General features: G+C 43.0%; 1 protein-coding gene across 1 annotated transcript; it reads left to right on the top strand.

Annotated features, from left to right (window-relative positions):
* Positions 1–1,343: 1,343 nt before the first annotated feature.
* LOC119738801 (CXXC-type zinc finger protein 1-like) lies at positions 1,344–21,172 on the top strand. Its single transcript, XM_038213762.1, is given in 16 exon segments — positions 1,344–1,492; positions 4,504–4,688; positions 5,916–6,016; positions 7,204–7,547; positions 9,309–9,383; positions 10,429–10,503; positions 11,857–11,964; positions 12,726–12,869; positions 13,353–13,567; positions 14,842–15,049; positions 15,920–16,030; positions 16,330–16,379; positions 17,408–17,501; positions 19,086–19,238; positions 20,066–20,138; positions 20,141–21,172. Coding segments are annotated over 16 exon segments (2,064 nt in total). The 5' UTR covers positions 1,344–1,462; the 3' UTR covers positions 20,239–21,172.
* Positions 21,173–21,749: the final 577 nt, after the last annotated feature.

Below are 21,749 nucleotides of genomic sequence, written 5' to 3'. Positions count from 1 at the left end.
TTGTAAACAAAAGTGCAGCTTCATGATCATTCGATACCGGCTGTCACCATTGTTTACAATAAACGGCACGAGGCTAGGCCCGCCGGCCGCAGTGTTTTTATTTGCAGTGCACATCGTCAATGGATTATGTATAGTCATAAGAAAATAACAACGACGTCACACCATTGCTGCCCGGTCATTGTGTACAGGCGCGGGTCCATATCCGGGGGGGGGGGGGGGGGGGGGGGTAAAACACTAGCTCTGTCAAAATTTTATTTTTCATAGAAATTCCTTGAAAATAATGCGACCCCATAGCGTGTAAGTACGTAATCGCATTAGCTTTGCCTAACAACACCAGAAGCTTTGCCCTAGCAACCACATGACTGGAAATTCAAATCAGCGTTCGCTCGTACCCCCGCCCTGCAAACAGCAGGGCGGGGGGTACGAGCGAAAAATCAGCGTCGATCGCAGCGCGGCCAGGGCTTGGGTTAGTCGCAAGCCCTAGCCTTGGGCGCGGCGGCATAGGCCATTATGTTTAGTCGCCGGTCCTACTAAAGCGCGTCAACAAGCGTCAACAAGCGTCAACAAGTTTTAGTAGTCGTTAAGTGCGCGTCAACAAATTTTGTATAGGCTTTTGAACAATAAAAACAGCTTTATATGGTAGAAACAGCAATAATGAACATCTTCTGCATATCAATTAAAGTTAAAATTATTTTAAAACTTGGTTTTTTGAACGCGAAATGTACGACGAATTTGTCGATAAAAGTTGGCCGCCATCTTGTTTATGTGTAGCTAGCCGTACTACGCATGCGTGAAGTGTAAAGAGCCATACTACGCATGCGCGAAGTCTACAGCTAGCGCCATCCAAACAAGATGGCGGCCTACTTCTATCGACAAATTCGTCGTACATTTCGCGTTCAAAACACCAAGTTTTAAAATAATTTTAACTTTAATTGATATGCAGAAGATGTTCATTATTGCTGTTTCTACCATATAAAGCTGTTTTTATTGTTCAAAGGCCTATACAAAATTTGTTGACGCGCACTTAACGACTACTAAAACTTGTTGACGCTTGTTGACGCTTTTTGACGCTTGTTGACGCGCTTTAGTAGGACCCTTAGTCGCTGATGAATTTTTGTCACACAGGGCGCAGCCATCTTGAACATGTTTAGGCCTCAACATTAGTAACACTTTTAAAAAAAAAATACAAGCTACTGCAATAATATTAAAATTCTATAAAATTAGGGAATAAAATCAATTAGAATGAATGATATTTAATACATGTTGTATTAGCATGTATTTTGCTTATCTGTTCAGTTAAAAGTGAACATTTTTTCCCCTTCAACTTTTATGTTAATTAACTACCCTGCACAAAATCATGACGTCACTCGCAAAGCAAAAGTTCGTTCAATCTCAATCAATTTTGCGTGTGTCAATCCTGTTATTTTTGTGCTAGGTAGTGATTTTTTTTTAACTCGAAAACATGTCAGAGAGTGAAGGAACCAGCTCTTCGGTACGTATACTTATGTAGCCTCGATTGAGGGTCGTTTTGTCCTCGAACATGTCTAACGTTTCTTGTTTACATTTAATGTTTAATGCACGCCACACGATTTGATACGAAACGACTGTATTTCCGACACTACCTGTCATGCCTGTCGTCCTGAGAGTTTTGAGCTAGCCCCACTAGGGGTCGCACTAAACAGCGTCAACACAGCGTCAACACAGCGTCAACACATGACAGAAGCGTCAACACACCGTCAACACATCCAAAACACATTCTGAATTGACAAAAAGGGCATATAATTGTGAAACATACAATAAAAGAGAATTTCCATTGGATTGAGTTTCCATTTCGTTGTTAAAAATATCGTATTTTCACGCGAAAAAAATGACCTTAACTTGCACGGCCATTGTCCGCCATCTTGACTTCGCACAAAGCAACATGGCGGGTGTTCGGCAGCCGATTTCGGAGCGGCACGGAGAGCCAATTTTCTTGAACTAAAAATCGCGATTTTTAGACGTTTAACCTATTGATTTTAAGCACAAATCTTGTTTCTGTCCATACTGTATGGGTTACATACTGCTTTTGTCAATTTTAATGCATTTCGGATGTGTTGACGCTGTGTTGACGCTGTGTTGACGCTTTGGAGTGTGTTGACGCTGTGTTGACGCTGTTTAGTATGACCGCCCACTAGTGTGGCCGCGGTATGCTGCGCTGAACCTCTGGCCACACACCGTGGTACCGCGCACTACTGAGGGCGTTTTCATAAAATTTACAGGCAGTTTCTTACATATGGTTTAGCTTGAGTAACTCCAGCTGACATGCTCCATATTCATTCACATGTAACGTTACATGTGAATGAATATGGAGCATGTCAGCTGGAGTTACTCAAGCTACATATGGTTGTATTCTACGATGTCCCATCTATCACTTCTGGGATGCTTAGGTGTAATCATGATGTTCAATTTTCCGAGATATTCTTGAATTTTTCTGGAGCCCATATGCACTCGTGAAACGTCTGGTGATGGCAGCCATTTTGAATGTGACGAGAGCTGACCTCAAGCTGTGACGTCGCGTTTATGCAAATTGCTTGTCGAGCGAGGGCGCAAGTTGCAAATGCGACGGCTGTTTCCTGTGCCGTGGATCCTGAATAGAGATCAGTGCACGTGGCCCCCAGACGATAAATGCATGGTACAGGAAACAGGCATCGCATTTGCAACTCGCGCCCTCGCTCGACAAGCCATTTGCATAAACGCGACGTCACAGCTTGAGGTCATCTCTTGTCACATTCAAAATGGCTGCCATCACCAGACATTTCAAGAGTGCATATGGGCTCCAGAAAGATTCAAGAATATCTTGGAAAATTGAACATCATTACACCTAAGCATCCCAGAAGTGATAGATGGGACATCATAGAATACAACCATATGTAAGAAACTGCCTGTAATTTTTATGAAAACGCCCTCAGTAGTGCGCGGTACCACGGTGTGTGGCCAGAGGTTCAGCGCAGCATACCGCGGCCACACTAGTGGGGCTAGTTTTGAGCCAACTCGGACCCAAACTTGGGACCATGCCAACTCGCATGAGGGTAGCCCCATTACTTGACTACCTTCGTAAATAAAGGCCACACTTCCGCCATGTATCATCAGTCCACCTAAAACGATGAGGATATGTTTTGACGCACTCGCATTCAATTTGCGTTGGACAACGTGCGCGTTGCAAGCGTTATCTGCGTCAATTATGGTGACTCGAGGAATATACAAAAACATGTAGGAATAGAACTTTGTCAAATTTTGAGGAAAAAATTCCATACTCGATCGCCACTTTTTTCAATTAATTTTCTAGCGCCAAAAGTTACATCTTTTATGGTTATTCCTCCACTTTCCCTCCTCTAGTCTCTCCTTTCCATAATTTCTAATTATCTATCAGTCAGTAGCTTGAGTAACTCCAGCTCAGCTGACATGCTCCATATTCATTCACATGTAACGCTGGAGGCATAACCTGTTCGTTAGAATGTGGTAGCAAGAGACCCTAAAAAAAAGGCCTCTCAAAAATTGTTCATTTTCACCATGCTAATATCCCACCCCAGAGTTCATTTACATACCTCATACATTCAACAGTCATTTACGAAGCCTAATGATCGACTTGAAACAGACCACACAAAAAAATGTGAAAAATCTTGACGATTTCGGTGGCTTGTCCGTAAAAAAACGCCAGTTCCAACGGCTGTCGTCCATTTTGTTTTGCTAATTATGTAAATGTATGCATCACGTGATGACATCAAAAAAAATCTGCGCGCGCGATGTATGTGGGTACCACACCGCTTTCAGGCGCCGCAAGTGAGTTCAATTTTCGTCTGGTGCGTTGTCGAGGAAAGCAAGACAACGAGAATGCTCTTAGTTGGTGTTTTGTGCTGCAAACAATTTTGCGGGGTTTTGTATCTATGAGGCTCCGCTCACGCAGAGCATCATAGTCCCAGGAGTAATACTCACCCTCTAGGCTAATCAGAAAGTGCTGCCTTTTTCAACATTGCCCAACATAAACATCAGATTTCACCCTCAAAACTGCCTTCAAATAGTTACGCCACCTGAGGTACAAGTAGAGATCGATGATTAAGATGCATCGGTTATGATAATGAGTAGACTGGATCACGTTTGTAAACACAAGTGCATTTCGAACGATGATAGGGTATCAGGAACTAGCTTGAACGGGTTTCCGCTCATAAAAGCTGCCCTAGTTCCCGACTCCCTATCATCGTTCGAAATGCACTCGTGTTTACAAATGAGATGGAGGTGTCCTCAACTACACAAACCCCATATCGTCAGGGTATCCTGTCAACTCAACTCAACCAACTCTTCCTTTTACCAACTCTACCGTTGAACCAACCCGACCGTTGTGCGTCCAGCTGGAAAAGTCAAGTCGTCCCGGTCACGTACTACCCGTAAATGCACACCCCTAGTACTCTCCCTAAAGCTTGTTGATGGTAAAAACACAAGTGTACTTTTATCCTTTGTGTTTTACAGCAAGATGAGATTGCCAGATCCTTCCATTACCTGCCGGAGAGGCAGGCAAAGGTCGCGACCCTCCTCAGCATGATGAAGAAGACCGGCAAAGATAAAGACAAGGACAAGGAGACCACTGGGGATGAAGCCGAGGAGCCTGTGCACTACTGCATATGCCGGTCAACCGATGGGACGCGATTTATGATGTGAGTATTTTATCACAGGAGAAAGCCTTGCCCGTAACCGCCATGCCTACGCAATCAAAAACTGTTGTGGATCCCCATGGCATATTCTTAATGTAAAGACTTCAGTTGCACCTTAACCTAACCTTCCCAAATCCTCCAAAATCCTCTTTACAAAATGGAGGATTTTGAAGGATTGAAGGCCTTTGAAAATTGGAGCACTGAAGGGTTTAGCCTCCAGAGGATAATGGCACATGGCCCATTCTGATGCTGGATGAATTTGTAGGACTGAGGCTTTGGCTGGTTGTGCCCCAAAAAAAAAGGATTTCGGAGAATTCTGGCTGTTGCTTGCTTTATGGTTACATCGGCAGGCATCCAGCATATGCCATTGTTGCACACTGCACAACCTCTTTACTCCAACTAGTCAGGGCCTTGGCATTGCCAATCCACAATACAGGGTAACAACGGAGGATTTCAGTGAGTTAATAGGCCATTGAACTCGTAAGAACATTGAAATCCGATTATGTGATATCATGCCAACTAACCCTGGAGCTTAGGGACTTGGGGTTAAGCCTTGAAATCCTTGAACACCCCTGGTTGGATTGTGCTATACCTTATAAGGTAGGTTGTGGGCAAAATGAACAGGTACCAAGGTCGCTTAGCTGGTAATCCTGCAAATTTTGGTCTAATCAGTGATCAGACCTTGTGTTCGGCGGTCTTTGAGTTAACAGTTGTCAGCTTTAGCCCTAGAAGTCCCAAGGCATTGTTGCTAGGATGCAGCCTCCATCCTGCAAAGTCCTCAAGCTGCCTCCATATAACAATTACATACAGCCTCAATCCTGCAAAATCCTCCGTTCCTTCTTGAATGTTGTCCTTGGAGGGGTGACCACTGCCTGAACCTGGCAAAATCCTCCATCAATCACTGTCAATATGTTGAGTCAGAGCCAGTGACATCCTGGAGCAGTGCAGAGGATTTCAAGTATAATCTAGGCCTTAATTTATGCAAGGCTGAGCATAAACAACACAAGATCGGGCCCAAGACCTTGACACAGTGCATCCTCCAAAATCAGGCACACTTTTTTGCCATATAGCCTCAATCCTGCAAAATCCTCCCTTTTGCAATGAGGATTTTGAAGGATTTGTGAAGGTTAGGGTCAATGTTGGATTCTTTTGGATTGTGCCAATAGAGCTTGAGGTTTGGAATTCCAACCAGACAGTATTTGATGTTTGTTTTGTTTTGGGCTTTTCCAGATGCTGTGACTACTGTGAAGAGTGGTACCATGGTGACTGCATTGGCATAGAGAAAGATGCCTCTAGAAGCATCAAGAGATATGCATGCCCACCATGCTCTAGTGAGTAAATATATCAGATTTTCTGGTATCAAAACTGCTATATTAAACATTAATAAATACCTTGGAGAGTTGATGGTTTCTGATTGGTCGAGACTCGATCACGTGGCCGGTCATTAACGGTGATAATGGACCGGCTTCAAAGATCAAGCGAATAAATGGCCCCTGAACCAGCATTGATCAAGCCCCGTTCAGCCCCATGCAAGCCAATGATTGGTCAAAATATAGTAACAGTCCTGCGGTAGCTTTTAACAATTGAGCACTGCACATGCGCTCAACCCCCATCGCGTGAGACTGACGCGCGCGTACGCAACACAGTTGCTAGGGATGCGTGCGTGCTCGCGCGTAAGGAAGTTTTGAAACGACATCGTACAGCAGTGCAGTATATACTGAGGATGTTTGGGACGAAAGCGTAGATCTACGATTTATTTTCTTTGAAACACTTCACCCACCGACATATTTACCTTTCCTAAACCAAGCATCTTTGTAATTCCGGACACAAGGAATGTGTAAACGAGATTTTAGCTTCCTCCATCAGGTAAAGATATGAAAACATTGTTGTAATTCACTACGGCAGCAGTTTCTGTTGAGTTTACGTCGTTATAGCTGTTAAGCTAAAATATGGCCCATGAACATGAACACAAAAAAATCTGGAAATATCGCCGGAAAAAAGTCACAAAATTGGAGCATTTTGACTGTTTATTTCGTTATAAAGGTATTTATTAATGGGAATAACAGTGTGAGGATCCGGTCTTCACTGCGTGATAATGACCGGGTGTGGGGGTGACCACTGTTAATGGACCTCGACTTCGTCTCGGTCCATTAACAGCGGTCACCCCCACACCCGGTCATTATCACGCAGTGAAGACCGGATCCTCACACTGTTATTCCCTTATTGATGTGCATGAGACAATCGTGCTTAGTCAGTGAAATGGTCCATTTATGTCGAGTCGTAACTTACACCATCTGAAAACGGAAGCTTTGAAGTTATACATTAACTTTTGATTGCAAGTCACACTGTCACAGACTTTTGCAAGTCACTTTAAAAAAAAAATGTGTCATAACTTGTAACACAACTTATGCAATACAAAGTAGTGGAAGTGGAGTTTACTGTTGCATAATTGTTTGAAAAATCAGATGCTTGTCTCTGGTTACCAGAATTAGTTTGTGTGTTTTTGCTGATTTTATAGAGGCCAATCCAGACGCCAAGACTGTGTACAAAGAGAAGAGAGACAGCAAGGACCTGGCTAAGAAGGAGAAGGAGCCAGACCGAGACAAGGAGGACACAGAGAAGGCATCCGGGGAGATGCTCAAGAACAGCAAGAAGAGAAAGAAGACGAAGATATCCAAGGAATATCAACGCCGAAAGAGGAAAGAAAAACAGAAGAAGATGAAGAAAAAGAAGAAGAAGGAGAAAAGTAAGACATCGAGCAGCTCCTCCTCAAAACGAGAGGCCCTCAAGGCTTCAGGGGCATCAGCAGTGACCAGCTCCTCCTCAGACCGAGAGGCTCGCAAGGCTACAGGGGCAGCAGCGGTGAGATGAAACTCTTTTTAAGCAATTTGTTTTTTCATTAAAATAACTCTAGGTTTGCATGTTCGTGCTGACCCAAAGTGTCTGTCAATGATATTAGTGAAACTCAGTGACTCAGTCAGTCAATGACTCAGTCAGACAGTGACTTGGGGAGTCGGGGAGTCAGTCAGTCAGACGGTGACTCAGTCAGTTTAGTAGGGGAGTCGAGGAGTGACTGGGTCAGACGGGGAGTGACTCAGTCAGTCATTGATTCGGGCAGTGATTCGGGGAGTCAGTCAGTGACTCGGTCATTTAGTCAGTAACTTGGTCAGTCGGGGAGTGACTCGGGGAGTCAGTCAGTGACTCAGTCAGTAACTCAGTCAATCGGTCAGTGGGGGAGTCAGTCAGTCATTGACTCAGTTAGTGGGTTAGTGACTCGGTCAGTGACTCTGGGAGTCAGTCGGGGAGTGACTTAGTCAGTCAGTGACTCAGTCAGCGTTCCCTTTGGCTCCTGAAGTGTAGGGACAATCATACTGACCATTGGCCATTCAGAAATACCCAACAAGTTTTTGTGGATTTTGCTCTCAATGCAAGCCATAACACGTAGGTGGAGCACTGTGGTCCAGTGGTTACAGCGTTCAACTCATGTGCCGGAAAGACACTTTAACCGCAATTATCTCTCAAAGTTGAAAATCTCCTCATTGGAATGCGTGTGGTAATTTGTCTGTCTTTAAAGATGCATACCCCATGCTCTTCAAGAATGAATATTTTCTCGTAGCAAGTGTTCAGTTGGTAGGCCTATGTTCTGTTTTAACAAGAAAACACTTCATTGTAATTTTGGGCGTCTGCAACCCTCTGAAAAAAAGGGGGCTTTTATTTTGTGTACAAATAACCTGTTTGTGAGTGCCGAATCATTGACTTGCGAGTGCCAAATTTTGTGAACAAATAATTCAATAACTACATGTAAATGTCAGTGGATGCTTTTGTTCAATGTCTCCTTTAAAAGTGAATAACTTTTCTATTGCTAGGAAAATAGCAATTGAATAAAAAAAAAATAATCTATAGGGGATTCATCTTTAAGTAGAGTAGTACAACCAGCAACCTGACAGTGGCTATTACTCTGCATTGTGAAGAAGCTAAACTTGGATAGTACTTCACCGGTAGTACTTCCCCGGTAGTACTTGCGTGGCATGTGCAAGCGTGTGGGGAATGCTGATTTTACCAAGCCGGCGTGTTTGAACATTGACCAAGGAAAGTAGCGAGTTTGGCTTATAAATGTGAATGAGGTGTATTCACCCTAACCATGCCAGACGCAACACAGTGCATCAGGTGGAAAAATCTGGTGCTCTGATGTATTTAGCTAACAACGCCAGCGATAATCGGCCACTTCCGAGACAATGAGAGCTAGTTCCATTGAACAATGCCACAGTTGTATCCTGCTGCATTCGGTGACCACAGGCTCTGAGACAGTTTGGCCTTGAGACTTTTGACCTGATGGATCTTTTGCTACACTGAGGAGGCTTGTCACTTAGACAAGTGTTGCATGTTGCTGCGTTTGGCAGGGTTTCTAGCCAAAACACCCTGGAGGGTTATGGTCAGAAGGCCATGTTGTGACCATATCCAAAAACTGCTGAACTAATATCCTTATTTGCTATTCAGTCAGGGATAACAGTTCTAATTCAACTGATTGGGGCTATCCAGGTAAACTAGAAATATTCTTATCATCAGTATTTGTCCATTTAACAACTCTTTTGATCTTTTTTTCATCCTGTTTTCTTTCATTAGAGGCATGCAAGACGATGCGGTCAGTGTGGGCCTTGCCAGCTTGTCAGTGACTGTGGAAAGTGTGATTTCTGTATGGTAAGTGCAGCTGGTGTTGTAGATTGCCAGAACCTTCCGTAAATAACTGTTCAAACATGAGTCGATTTCCATGGTAATGGAGGTGTTTTTTTTGACAATAGATTTATCCACTAGGACCTGGCCAATGGTGTGTTGACCATCACACGACTGTGACTGAAGTGATTCAAGTCTGACATGCGTACGCAAAAGTCCGACATGCATGCACAAAAGTCAGATGTGTGTGCACACATGTGTGACCAGCGCGGCTGGAACATGCTAGTGTGTCTTTGGAGAGGTGCACATGTTGGTTGCCAATGTGCGTAGTGGGCGGGGCTTACTGCATTGGTCTATTATCCGGTTTGTCAAACCACGCCCACTGCACATTAAGTAGCATTGGAACCATTCAGTGTGGCATTGGAGAGGTGCACGTGTTGGTTGCCCATGTGCGTAGTGGGCGGGGCTTACTGGATTGGTCTATTATCCGGTTCGTCAAACCATGCCCACTGCACATTAAGTAGCATTGGAACCATTCAGTGTGGCATTGGAGAGGTGCACGTGTTGGTTGCCCATGTACGTAGTGGGCGGGGCTTACTGCATTGGTCTATTATCCGGTTCGTCAAACCATGCCCACTGCACATTAAGTAGCATTGGAACCATTCAGTGTGGCATTGGAGAGGTGCACGTGTTGGTTGCCCATGTACGTAGTGGGCGGGGCTTACTGGATTGGTCTATTATCCGGTTCGTCAAACCACGCCCACTGCACATTGAGTAGCATTGGAACCATTGGAACCGGAAGTTAACACAACTTGAGTGTTTATCCAATGGGTGCAAGTAATCAGTGGTGCGCATGCGTGTATGACAAAGTCACTATCGAACTAGATAGGGTAGAAATGTTTTGAATGTTTAGAATTGTTTTTGATTTCCGTCTGTTTTCTATGGAACACATTGGCAACTTTTGTCATCGTATTTTGCTATTTTTAATAAGTGTGGGAGAAGATTGTCTTGCATTGCAGAGATCGTGATGCAAAGGACTACCTTCTCAAAATGAACTTTTCTTCCTCTTCAGGATATGAAGAAATATGGTGGCCAGAACAAACTGAGACAGAAGTGTCGGTTGAAACAGTGTGTCCGATTGGCCAGTGTAAGTAATCCCTGCAATGCTGTTGGTCAACCGATCTAGAGTAGAACATTTGTAATTTGTGCATTTTTTTTCCCCGTTTGCCTCAACAAAAGTGATGACAGGTGCTTAATAACTCAGGTAATCCTTACTTTTAGGACACCTCTATTTTTTACAAGTTCTGTTCAAAACTGACTTTTGCAGATGACTGTCCAGTACCAAAGTGACTTTTGCAGGCTAAAGCAGTCTTTTTTCTTCATATAAACTCATGTTAGCTGTAGTTTTGAAAGCACTTTCGAAGAAAATGTGACTTTTCTACCTTTTTTCGCAGTCAGACGTGCATGTTGTAGTTCTCACACGCGTGAAAGCCCTACATAATGAAAGCCCGATGCTGATTGGCTGCTAAAAAAATTAATTATTCTGGTTCCCAGACCAAAAGATTCTGACTACTCCAGGATCTTTTGGTCTGGGAACCAGACTAAGAATAAATAAGTTAGTCTGGTTCTCAGACCAAAAGATTCTGACTATTCCTGAATCTTTTGGTCTGTGAACCAGACTAAAAATAAATAAGATGTTTATTTTTTATCAGCCAATCAGCATCGAGCTTTCATCGCATCGAGCTTTCACATTTGCCATCTTGGTTTTTGAGTCTGTTTTCTGGTTGTCATCGTCGTCTTTTACCCCTGAATTTCCCTCATAAATCAAAGCCCTGCCCTCTTTCCACAAAATTAATCCTGCTGATATTCAAGAAGGTGTCATTGCCAATTGTTCAGATGTGCCAAGAAGTATCAGAATGTCAATTTTGAGTGTCATTTAGTCAGCTGTTTTGGTGAGTCTTTCCCTTCCTATATAGGAACGGGGTCCTAAAAGTAAGGATTACCATAACTCATTTGATGAAGTTTTAGCCCTGTGAATGCTGTATATTTCAAGAAAACAAAACAACCATAATCACAATATTCTGGATGTCGATTCCAATTCCAAAGTTGTTGAGTCATATTTTGAGTAACGCGCCCTCTCTAACACAATTCCAAAATCAGCATTCGGGACATGTTTCTCATTCAGCTGGTTGCCACCCATTCATGGATTCGCCCAATTGCAAAACAACTACAAATTAGAACGCATGGAGGCGGATTCACGAAAATTTCCAAAAATGTGTCACTTGACACATCTTTGAAAATGACCTTCTTTTGTTGTTTTCTTCGAAATGACAGCATGCCAGAAGGAATTATTTCACAGGGAGTTTAGTGTCATTACTATCTAACTACCAAGTAAGCTTTTTCACATTAATTTGGTCGGTTACATTTTGGATAGCTGCAGATGGTATGCTTACCTTTAAGTAAAGCTATTTCAATATTTTTCCCATCCCGTACCATGCAGAAAGTTCTGAGGAAGCAATACTTGTCAAGCCAGTCAGAATCCTGGGATACGACCAGCATCGACACGGATACCGACTCGCAGAGCGTCTTTCCTGAGCGCTACACCAGGGTATGCGACAACCTTGGAGAATTCATTTACACTTGACTACAGTTGAACAGGACCAAATTACGTAAAACGTTGTGCTTACTATAGCAGACTCTTGTGTTAACCTCAAGCACTAATTCAAGGCTTGGATGTGCTAATGGTTGCCGCATAGAGATTTCTATTGTTACGTCACTGATTTAAGCAACTTTTTCCTCTTGAGGTTATCGTGCCTTTTGCTGTACTTACTGCTTACGGGCTCCATGAAACGACAGAGGCTCTGTTAGCAGAACATTTTGTGCTTAGTGTCGCCATGAAAATGGTCCTATTGCCCTCCCCCTCCCCCCCCCCCAAAAAAAACTAAATAAGATCACAAATTAAAACCTTGTGTATCTCCCTTGCAAGTGGTCAGCTAATTATGACTTAATTTAAATATTACATTGTAGAAATTGCGCTCAATGCTATATACTTAATCTCTTTCCCATTTTTGAAAACAAAATACTTGACCCCTCTTGGCCTCCCCTAAAATATGGTTCTGAATCTCCCCCCCCCCCCCCCCAGAGCACTTCACACATTAAACTCTTTTCACACAACAAAACCTTTCACATAATAAAATAGGATGTTTTTTGAAGTGGTCGCTTAATTATGCTGTAATTTTTAGGTCTTGGTACATGGTTGAAGATGTATCATTTTTACCGTTCATACACCCAACTAGTTTATATTTTGTCTTGGTTGTTAAACTATCAAAGAAAGATGTAAAAGGGTGTTATTCTCTCACTCCCCTATAGAAACCGCCTCCAACTATTGATGTGAGTTTAGTGGATCACTATGACTACACCATGAGACCGGAGCTGGACCCAACAACCGAGAAGAAAGAAAAGAAAGACAAAAAGGACAAGAAGGAGAGACAACCAGAGATCAAAGAGAAACAGGTGAGCAGGCACGGAAAAAATGGCATTCAATTCACAGTCCGTTCCAAGCTGATGTTTTGCCTGTTCACTCAGAGGTGGGTGGGGAGTGTGGCCTAGTGGTTAGAGTGTTGTCCATATGAGGTCAGGGTTCAAATCCAGCTGCCGGTTGTTTGTTGTGTCCTTGGGCAAGCCACTTCATCCTCAGTTGCCTCTCTCCACCTAGGAGTTGAAATGGTTACTGGCATTTTGCAAAGGAGTAATCTGCAATGGACTTGGGTCTCATCCAAGGGAAATTGAAATATTTCATATAAACGAAACCCGACATAAACAGTGGCCTGATAAGCCATATGTTTGGGTTGGGACAGACTAGGTTTTTACAAAAATTTTTTTAGACAGATGTCATGTGTACGATTTACTGCTCAAATTTAAATTAGTGAAGGGCAAAGCGCTGCATTTAATTTGTCAAGCTTTCACACTTTTCACTTCTCCCGCCTTGTCTTTCAGAAAGAACCAGAAAAGCGGCCGAGCAAAGAGGAACGCAAACGCAAGCGATCCCAGCAGAAGCCCACCATCGATGAGCCCAAATTCAAGCGAGTCCTACGATCGAGCACAGCGGCTGAGGAGGACTTGCCCCAGTGCTACGGGCCAGGCTGTGTCAACGCCGCCAGGCCTGGCAGCAAGTACTGCAGCGAGGCTTGCGGTCTCAAACTGGCTACCAAGTGAGGCTCGTCTCTTGCTCTTGGTTTTAAATCATTCTTGCAAACGACCTCATCATCCACAAATGGCCTCACCAATTCATCAAAAGTCCTTCACAAGTCCCTCTCAAGTCTATTCACAAGGCTTGCCAGTCTCAAGTCAAGTCGCAAATTCAAATAAACTGGGACAAAATGATTCCTCTGTTGTCGTTCATCCTCTGTTCCTTGTGACTGGACTTGTGAAAAAGGAGTTGCGATATACTTTTTACCAGACTTGTGATCGACACAATTACAGCAATCTGAAACTAACCCTTACATAAAAAAACCTCCTTAGTCTTTGTTGGCGGGCAATTCCTGAATCCTCCCTAATATTCTGCCAGAAAGACCTAGCCGTTTGCTGATAAGGTTAAACTTATCGAAGAAATTGATAAACGCGGCATGAAAAGGCAAGCGGATATCCCCATGGAATAGGGAATTCCCCAATCCACACAAAGTGTCTACGATCGTGAAGAACAAGGGAATGTTGATGGATCTGTGGCTCTGGCAAGAAAGCGAATGAGACTAGCCAACGATTCCTTAGGCCAAAAAAAAAAAGTCTCCGGTTTCTGGTATGGAGCTTATCCCAAAAGTGGTGCGGCGACGCGGCTTTTTTTTTTTTTTTTACCTGTTTTTTTTTTTTTTGGCTTCAAATGTCGGCTGATGACTGCAAATGGTGCCCGACAAAACTTAGTGCAAATTTATGGGAGTCCAGAGAGGCCACATAAAGCTTATTCTCGATCATAACCCCATCTAAAAACACGTTAAAATTGTGCAGCAGCAGGACTCCAGTCAAACTAGTGAGTTTGGCGGTTTTGAGACATCATCTTGTATTGAAAAAAAAAACTTTTTCATTTTGCCGACGCGCATGGCTGCGTCAACGCGTGCGCATACCAGAAACCGGAGACTTTTTTTTTTTGGCCTTAGGTTGAAGAAGCTGTCCTGACATGATGCATGGGTGCACTTGCCATGAACGTAATTGTGTCATGGCAGATCTTTCAAGATAAGTCAGTATCCCTGGCCAAGAAGTTGGGCCATCCCGACTTCAAATGCAGTGATGGGTGGTTGGATCATTTTAAAATGCAACACAACATCACCTTCTGTACGGTTGTTAGAGAGGGTGCTGCCGAAACATCAGAAATGATAAAAGATTGGTTGGTTCAAATCATTTCTTTGATATCAAAAAGTTTATTCCAAACTAGACTTTCACCCCTTAACATCTGTCTCTCATTACTGCCTTCCCTTTCTCCGTTCAATGCCAGCCGGTTGTTTGAGTTTCTGCCCCAGCGTATCCAGCAGTGGCAGCGCAGTCCCTGCATCGCCGAGGAGAACAACAAGAAATCCCTGGAGAAGATGAGGAGCGAGATGGAGGAAGTCAAGAAGAAGATTGCTGAGCTTGACGGCAAGATTGTCAAGTTGAACAAGCTAGTTGAGCAGGCCAAGAAGGAGAAAGTGGCGCAGGATCAGGATGTGAGAAGTTGTAGATGTATTATAGGACTTCTTAGAAAGGATGCGACTGTGCTTTTTTTATTTGTGCATGTCTTCAACTGTTTAAAAGATGTTAGATCATCAGGGACCATTTTCAGAGAGTTGGTGAATAGAAAATATTGCTTAAAGCTACAGTCCATCATTTGCAGCTGTCCAAAAAGTGACTGACGTAATTAGTATTAAAAAACATACTTAGTTGAACGATAGTAAGGGGACTAAACTCCTTATGAAAATATCCTTTCTGGCAAGCTGTCATTTTGAAGAAATCAATGAAAGAAGGCCTTCTGAAAGAAGGAAATTTCCATTAGTGGTTCGTTTTTTTTATTCGGCGAAGCGCGAGCAAGCGTTGACACGAGGCACATGCGGGCGCAGTTGCTATAATTCGTCGGTTCACTGCGTGACATCGCATAGCTGCAATCGGCTCAGTGAGAATGTGTCTCTGACGCTGAATTCAGGCCCAATTCAAAAAATGACTCGGCAACTTTCGATTTGAAATCAAGTTCCTAGAATGTTGTTTTCTTGGACTCAGAAACTACAGCATTCACTGAGCTAAATCTTCATCAGGTTAGTTGTTCAGCACCCTTCTTTGGATTTGTTGCTTCAAATGAACATAATGCACAGATTACAATTGATGGACTGAACTTTTAATACATTTTTTTGTACTTAGTAAAAATCAGCCAAGAACATTTCAAAACAGTGCACATGTTAAGTTTCTTTGACTGGCAACCTGTTCTTGCTAAGCAAATACATATTTTGTTGTGCTCTGCACCAAAACATTGTTATGATTGTGTAATGATTGTGAAGTATTTTGATCCTCATTGTGTGGACCTATCTTTTTGTCTGCGTATGCAGAGCACTGATGGAGAGAGTGAGGAGGCTGACCTGAGCATCTTCTGCGTATCCTGCGGCCATCCCATCAATCCAGTCAGGGCCCTCAGACACATGAGCAAATGCTACAGCAAAGTAAGGACAGTAATTATAAACATGAAGAAAATATTATAATCATCAACAATTTCCGTTTAGCACTTATTTTTGTCGGATTTTGTTTTGTTTTTTTGTACTCCAAAGTTTGCATACTTGTCCTTTTTTCATTGTCTATCTTTCCTTTCCATAGTTTGTGAATAAATGCTTTGAATGAAAGGCAGGAGGATTAATGACTGGTCTAAATCACATTGAACTTTATGTCATTTTGTCTCGGACACTTTTAGTTCATCAAAATATAAAACTTATTAATATTTTCACTGTCATTTCATGTCTCATAGTATGAGAGCCAGACGTCCTTTGGTTCAGCTTTCAAGACTAAAATTGTTGGGTAAGTGTCGAGAACTGCTACTAGGAATCTTTCAGAATCCACCAGAATTCTACCACTGGCCAGTAAGCTCATGGAAAATTGCCTGCAACTGAAGTTAATTATCATTTCGATACACCCATCCTTTTCCACTATTTTCATATTTGAACATTGGTAAACATTGTCTTGATATTATCTATGGCATAAGCCAGTTCAGTATCTCAATGAAGTAGTCCAGGTCGAAGGTTATTCGTGAAAAATTGCGGAGGTCATGTTACACGATGTTACGTGGACGGCCATTCTACTTGTAATAAGACTCAGTACTGATGACGTCACACTTTGTTTACATGTGCACTTTCCTATGGAGCCAGTGGGGGCCCACGGTCCACTGAGCACCACAGGAAAGCACACATGTAAACAAAGTGTGACGTCATTAGCACAGAGGCTTACACCCTCCGACGCAGAAACTAGCCCTTGTGGGGACCCAATTTTGTTAATTACCTTAATAGATAAAAAAAATTCAAACCGATTCTGGTGATCTCCCACTAATCCTAGCCAGAGGCACCCACTACGGATATATGCAGTCACCTTTAGTGTGTGACCCCGGGTCAGGCATATCTGAGCCTGACAACCTGGGCTGGCGACAAACCGCCCATATACACGTGCACAAAACAAGGTCACTTGCGGGTAGACAGTGCACGGCTTGACCACAGACTATTGTATACAACATCTGTTTCCTTTCAAGGACGGCCTTATTTATAGTCTACAGACATGTCGAGATTGTGTACATATAGATACGGTGTTGTGTAGCCTCAAACCAAGGCGCTAAATATCTGGGTCCCTGGAGGGACCCCTTACTGTAAGCGTGTTAGTAAATGTGCTTTCTGCGTCGGAGGGTTCACACAAACATTGTGCTCCCGTCTCCCTGTGTCTTCGATGAGTGTTCAGTTATCCCGAATGGCCAGTGACCCATATTATCTTGCGCATGCGCAGTTGAAACACCCAATGGGGTTATTGTTGAGACACCATTTTAAAATTTTGCTTATTCCCAGGGAGTCCATGTTCTGTGATTTCTTCAACCAGCAACAGAACACCTACTGCAAGAGACTGAAGGTTCTGTGCCCTGAACACACCAAAGAACCTAAGGTAATAATTCTATACTCCAAGGAATTGTCCCCATGCCATTGTTAACAACAATTTCCACAATATCTCAGTCAGAATATAGAGTCAAACAATGAGCAGCATGTCACTATTCTAATGACCTTTGACATGGGTCAACTCATTTCTGTATTCACATGTCAACAAATAGACACTGTTCATAAGATGGAATTTTTGTGTTGGGGTGATGTATACTCAGTGTGTTACCTCCCGAGTGAAAGTTGGAAAAAAATCACTCGGGTGGGACTCGAACCCACGACCTCCTGCTTTCTAGTGCAGATGTCTTACCACTCGACCACCGAGCTAACGGGATCGGTTGGCTGGTTCGACACTGCATAGCAAGTAAACACACTTGAGGACAGGACTAATCAGACCCCATTGAAGGCAGAATTGTCATGGTGTGTAACTACCAATAAGACTTCAGAAACTATGAGATTGTTGCTATCAGCAGTAGACTGATATATTAAGCCCCGCCCCCCATGAAGTTTTGACCAATCACAACAGTGTATAATGTCAGACAGGCGTGCATGAAAGCCCAACATACAGGGCGAGAAAAAAAAAAAGAAACCCAAATCGCAGGACCAATTTGTGAATGATGTTTTGCCTGTAAAACTTTCAAAGTGTAGGATATGAAAGCCCAGTGATTAAGCTTTCTTTAAGTACAAGAATCATTCAAATCAATCATGTACTTTTCAAGTTATGGCATTTTAAACATAACCACCATTTTAAAGTTCTGTCCACGGATCCCCCCAAAAAAGTAAGTGTTCTTTCAGCGAAATGAAAACAGTTCTCAGGGATGCATGTGAATTGTTTTTCGTTTTGCAAAAAAAAACTTAAACACTTTTCTGTTTTCATTTCGCTGAAAGAACACTTACTTTTTTTTGTGATCCGTGGACAGAATTTTGAAACGGTGGTTGTGTTCAAAATTCCGTAACTTGAAAAGTACATGATTGATTTGAATGCTTCTTATACTAAAAGAAAGCTCATTGATTGGGATTTCTCATCCTAGATTTTGAAAGTGCTAATGGCAAAACTTCATTCAAAAATTGGTCCTGCCGTTTGGTTTTTTTTTTTTTTACTCACCCTGTATGCATGCACATATGTTAATGTGTGCGGCTTGAACATGCAATACGGCATTGGAAAGGTGTTGTTACCCATGTGTGCAGTGGGCGTGGCCTAATGATGCAGAGGTGTGTGTGTTGTTACCCATGTGTGCAGTGGGCATGGCCTAATGATGCAGAGGTGTGTGTGTGTTACCCATGTGTGCAGTGGGCGTGGCCTAATGATGCAGAGGTGTGTGTGTTGTTACCCATGTGTGCAGTGGGCATGGCCTAATGATGCAGAGGTGTGTGTGTGTTACCCATGTGTGCAGTGGGCGTGGCCTAATGATGCAGAGGTGTGTGTGTTGTTACCCATGTGTGCAGTGGGCATGGCCTAATGATGCAGAGGGGTGTGTGTGTTACCCATGTGTGCAGTGGGCGTGGCCTAATGATGCAGTTGTGTGTGTGTTGTTACCCATGTTGTAGTGGGCGTGGCCTAATGATGCGTACATGTTTGTGTGGCTACCCACAGGTGAGTGCTGATGAGGTGTGCGGCTGCCCTCTGGTCGCTGACGTCTTCCAGGACACCAAAGGATTCTGCCGGGTCGCTAAGAGGAAATGCTCCAAACATTACAACTGGGAGAAACTGAGGCGGGCTGAGATTGACCTGGAACGTGTCAGATGGGTAAGGAGTAACAGTACTACAAAATGTAGAAATAGTCATTGTTCTTTGAATTTTTATTAAAATGCACTGATTTCTTTTGTTTTTAATATTAAATAAATGAACTATTAAAAACATACACAGCCAGTATTGAATGCAATCCAGAAAAATGGCTGTTTATTTGGTTTGGAGTTTGGGGCTTTAGATAAAAAGGGGAAATTTTTGAATCGTAGGTCCTCAAGAATCTTGCATGTTTCTTCTTGTTGAGCACTGTCTAAAAACAACAGTGCAAATTTTTTTCTCAGAGTATTCAACTGAATTACTATCAGAGTTTTAAATTAGGTAATCACAAGTACAATCACAAGATAATTACAAGTTAATCACAAGCGAATCACAAGGTAATCACAAGTTAATCACAGGGTAATCGCACATTAATCACAAGTTGATCACAGGGTAATCACAAGTCAATCACAACTTAATCTCAAGGTAATCACAAGTTAATCACAAGTCTGGCCACAAGTCTGGCCACAAGTCAATCACACATCAGGACATCAATTCGTCGCGTCAGTGCAACAAGGTCGTATCTCCTAAAACGACATAAATGCAAAGCGCGAGCTTTAGAATGTCAAAAGGTCGTATCTCGCTTAAAATAACCCAGATGCACACGCAAAGTCAATGGACGTCGAGATACGACCTTGTTGCACGGAGCGTATTCGCGTGAGATACCACTTTGTTGCAGAATCGAGTTACGACCTTGTTGCACTGATGCGACGAATTGTGATTGACTTGTGATTAACTTGTGATTCAGTCGCAACTCCTCACCAGTATTTATCGTATCATTCCATCAACAGTGGCTGAAGTTGGATGAACTCCTGGAGCAGGAGCGCAACGTCCGTCAGGCTATGTTCAACCGGGCCGGGGTGCTGGCTTGATGCTTCACCAGACCCTGGATCACAGCTTACTCTTACCTCCAGGCGTAGCGCCCGTCACCCAGATACAGGCCCAAGTCAAGACTGAGTCATGAGAAGGTGGCTTGAGCTAAGGGTGGATGTGACATAAAGACTTGAACCTCTATCCGGTTCGTTAGTAAAAACGTCATACACACGCGCGCACCCCTGATTACTAGCGGCCATTGGATAAATGCTCTAGTTGCGTTAACTTCCGGTTCCATTCGTGCTGTGCTACACCGTATGAAGTACGCATGGTTGAATTGAGAGGACTTCACAAGATGAACTGATAAGCAAATTCATGTTGTGAGTGAAAAGAGGACACAAGTATTGAAATTTAGAGTGGTCAAGTGATATTCAATTCATTAGTTGCAGAGTTGTTATCGAGTCAAGCATAAGTCCATCACAAGTCAAAGTCCTAAGTCAATTCACAAGTTCAGTCACAAGTGGATGAACAATGACAAAGGAAGTTTTGAATCACAGCCAATTTGAAATTAGCTTGTGACATGCCTTGCAACTGGATGAGTTGTGAGTGAGACTTGCGATAACTTCTGGTTACTTGACCTGATGACCTGACTTAATTTACGTTTCTGGTTGATACCCATCTTGATCATCTTGCAGCTGACTTGTATTTGATTTTATTTTATCCAATAAATCACTAAAGGTCAGTGTTAAGTTCTAGAGAACAAAGCAAATTGACTGGAGGGGTCGTTGGAACACTGTACTAAGGCTCCACCAAATGAGCTATCCAACTCTTGTTGGTCACTTCCCGGTTTGTTGATGTCTTTGTTCGTGGGGTACTTTAGCCCAAAGCAAAACGTAACCAATGCTGCCAGCTTAAGGGAATCACTAAGAAAGGATCGGCTTTGTCTTAGAAATCTTTGAAGAAATCGTTTGGGAGGTTCAGAAGGGAGCAGATTCAAATCCTGGCCCAGTCGATATCTTTGTTCCTAAGTTAGATTATTTTGTTGTTATGACAGAGTTGGGGGGAGTGTGGCCTAGCGTTTAGGGTTCGTGACTCATGATCGGAGGTTCAGGGGTTCGAATCCAGCTGCTGGCCATATGTTATGTCCTTGGGCAAGCCACTTCACCCCAACCTGACTCTCTCCACCCAGGAGTATAAATGGGTCCCTGCATTGGCTGGGGAGTAACCTGCGATGCACTGGCATCCCATCCAGGGGGAGTAGAAATATTCTCAGTCATTTCATGCCACTGAAACCGGAGATAAACGCTGGCCTGATAGGCCATGTTGGCTTGGGACAGACTGTAATTTATTACTTTGTTATGACGGAGTATGACAAATATGAGTCTTACAAACCTGGACTGGAGACAAATCAAAAAAGAAATTGTTTTAGTTTTTCCAGTGTTAGCATGAAATGCATCCCATTGTGGACACGCAGTGAAAATTAGCTCTGGATTGTATGTACTCACCTCACTTTCAACATTATAGGGCCAGTATTACAAAGCGGACATCGCCTGTAAAAGAACATTTATTTTTGTATTGACTGTTTTGTGAAAAAAAATAAGAGTTGCTTTTGAATGATGCTGTTATTTGTACAATTTAAGGAACGTTACCATGTTTGATTTG

This window comes from Patiria miniata, unplaced genomic scaffold, assembly GCF_015706575.1.
Source record: "Patiria miniata isolate m_02_andy unplaced genomic scaffold, ASM1570657v1 HiC_scaffold_3, whole genome shotgun sequence".
In the NCBI taxonomy this organism is placed as follows: domain Eukaryota; kingdom Metazoa; phylum Echinodermata; class Asteroidea; order Valvatida; family Asterinidae; genus Patiria; species Patiria miniata.
Note: the sequence above shows the minus strand (reverse complement) of the source record. Positions and strands in the feature narration are given on the sequence as shown.